Genomic DNA, 2,451 nt, shown 5'->3' on the forward strand with positions numbered 1-2,451 from the left:
TATTAATAAACTAAATAACTTGCCTTATAGATGGTCTTTGATTATGATCCGGGTGAGCACACGACAGCCTGATGATCATCAAACACTCCATCTATTTCACGTCAAAATTCATACATAATTTCTTATCAGCAATATCCCTCGTAAACCCTTTATAAACTCCACCAAATCCCCCATGTTCTAAGTTCTTTTCATCATTGAAATCATTTGTTGCGCTTGCCAAGTCCATATATGAAAAATTCTTAGGTCTGGTTCCTCTTTCTTCCTACCAAAGCCAGGAAGTCACACTAAAACCGGTACAACAACAAAAATACCTACTCCAATACCCAATCCCAATCGCAGTGCGAGTCCTGTTTGGTTTTCTCTTCTATCAGGTATTATTGGATTGGTTAAATTATCATCAGCTGCTAATCTTGAACTAAACTCCCATGAGTTAAAGGTCTGGATTGCTAAGTTGTTCACATTCGCCACTAAGAAGCCGAAAGTAACCAACTTGGGTAAATAAGGCCTCAAATCAATTTGATAATAAAGGTGCAGCATCACTAAGGCATTATTTATAAAACTATAAGATAACACTGAAATTTTATGTACTAGAATTATAATTAATCCATGCATCATTCCTTCTCCTACCTCTTACATCACTCCACCATGTCACATTGTTCAAAGATTTCACAGAATCGATATTAATACCCATATGATCACCGGGTGGATCATAATAGTTGTGGAAGATATCAATTTCAATTGCAACGAATGGATTGGAAGTTGAATTTAATCTCTCAGAATCAACTGTAAGACCAAGAGACCTGTCTCTTGTGGCGTCCGAAGGAATCCTTGAACCTTGAGGAGCGAGGAAGAAGGCCATCCCATCTCCTTATTGGCTTTTGTTTTGAGAATAAAAAATTAAAAAAAATGGAATGAGTTGTGAAATCAGTGAGATTTCCCGATGCTTTATCCAAAGGCGCATTGGTTTAGAGGGTGTGGCTCGACCTAAATAGCACTTTCTACAGCTATTTGGATAACCTGGTTTTGTGGAAAAGCTCTCTCATATGTTATGTTATTGTCATTAAAACTGAAACTAGAAAATTTGAAGGATAAACCAATTGCCAATGGGAACTTTTGAGACAACAAAATTATTATCAAAAAAGAAACAATAATAAGGAGGCATGCTATTGTCGTAAATTGACATTTTTGGTATAACATTGGTTTGCTTCAAAACTGCCAGGCTTTAACTTGAGTTTCAATTGGTAAAGTATATTTTCAAATGGTTCAGCAGCCTTTCGTTAATTGAGTCGACTATATAGCATAAAAGAGAGTCCAAGAGTTAGTCAAAGTCAAAAGAAAGGAACTTAAAAGGAAAAACAGAACACGATGAATTATTGTTTCAATGTAGGCTGAACGACATGTTCCCACCCAAAGTTTGCCCTAATGACAATTTACTACCCAAACAGTTTCAGAAAGACAATTACCCACTTTCTGTTAGTATATGTCCATCAAGTTTAACTTAATTGCAACACCCACATGGAGGTACGTAATTTAATTTATGTTTTTATACCTCCTAGTTAATTTTTGTTAAAGTTACTTTGAGAAAATGTGAAGAAAATGCCTTAAACTTGTATTAAGGGTAAAATGGTCTTTTCATTCAAAATTAGTTGAAATTGTGGGGAGTGAATGTAATAAATATGAGGGCATTATGGTAATTGACTAAGGGATATAGATGAAATTTTAAAGAAAGTGCAAGGGCAAAATGGGAAACTACATATATATTTTTATGTTATATCAAATTGAAGAGTGAAACCCTAGCCACTCTTCAACCATATGCACGCCATTTTCACCTCCATATTCTCTCAAGCTCTTCAATTTTTCTTCAAAGAAAATTCATAGATTTTGGGTACTTTTGGGTGGATTTTCAATCCTAAGCATCTTTAGGTAAGATCCTTGTACTAAGAAGTGAGTTTTAATTTTTAAAGTGTTGAATTTTGATTATTTATGTTCATAGGATTTAAGAGAAAGGGAGTTGGATCCAAGAAAGTTTTTAAAGTGTTGGATTGCTCTTGTATAAGGTAAGTAAATCCTACCCCAAGTATGATTTAAGTTATGTTGTGTAGAGAATTTCTTTCATGTATACACATATATTATATGTAGAATTGTTTATGGATTTGGTGTTGAATGATGATTATAAATTATCCATGAGAAGTTGTGTTGATGTATTAGATGTTTGATGAATGTTTGGATGAAATTTGGAAGGATTGGAGTGGAAATTTTGGAGTGTATATTTTGGGCAGATTTGGTGTTGAATATGGAGGGTTTAATTCCCACTTTTTGGTGGATTAGAAAAGAGATAGAAATGTAGCCAAATTAGGGTTCCTTTATGCGCCTAAGTTGTTTGATGAAATGTTAAAGAGAAGTGTTTGTAGATGGTAGAGAATGACATGTTTGTATTCCATATTGCATAAT

The 2,451-nt window shown here is 34.2% G+C and overlaps 1 protein-coding gene across 1 annotated transcript; it reads right to left on the reverse strand.

Annotated features, from left to right (window-relative positions):
* Positions 1–279: 279 nt before the first annotated feature.
* Positions 280–859, reverse strand: LOC116130462 (anti-H(O) lectin 1-like). Its single transcript, XM_031416206.1, has 2 exons — positions 628–859; positions 280–539 (listed from the first exon to the last, which is right to left on the reverse strand). The coding sequence occupies exons 1-2, from the start codon at positions 857–859 to the stop codon at positions 280–282; spliced, it is 492 nt and encodes a 163-aa protein (XP_031272066.1).
* Between the last annotated feature and the right edge of the window lie 1,592 nt (positions 860–2,451).

Source organism: Pistacia vera, unplaced genomic scaffold (assembly GCF_008641045.1).
Source record: "Pistacia vera cultivar Batoury unplaced genomic scaffold, PisVer_v2 Contig221, whole genome shotgun sequence".
In the NCBI taxonomy this organism is placed as follows: domain Eukaryota; kingdom Viridiplantae; phylum Streptophyta; class Magnoliopsida; order Sapindales; family Anacardiaceae; genus Pistacia; species Pistacia vera.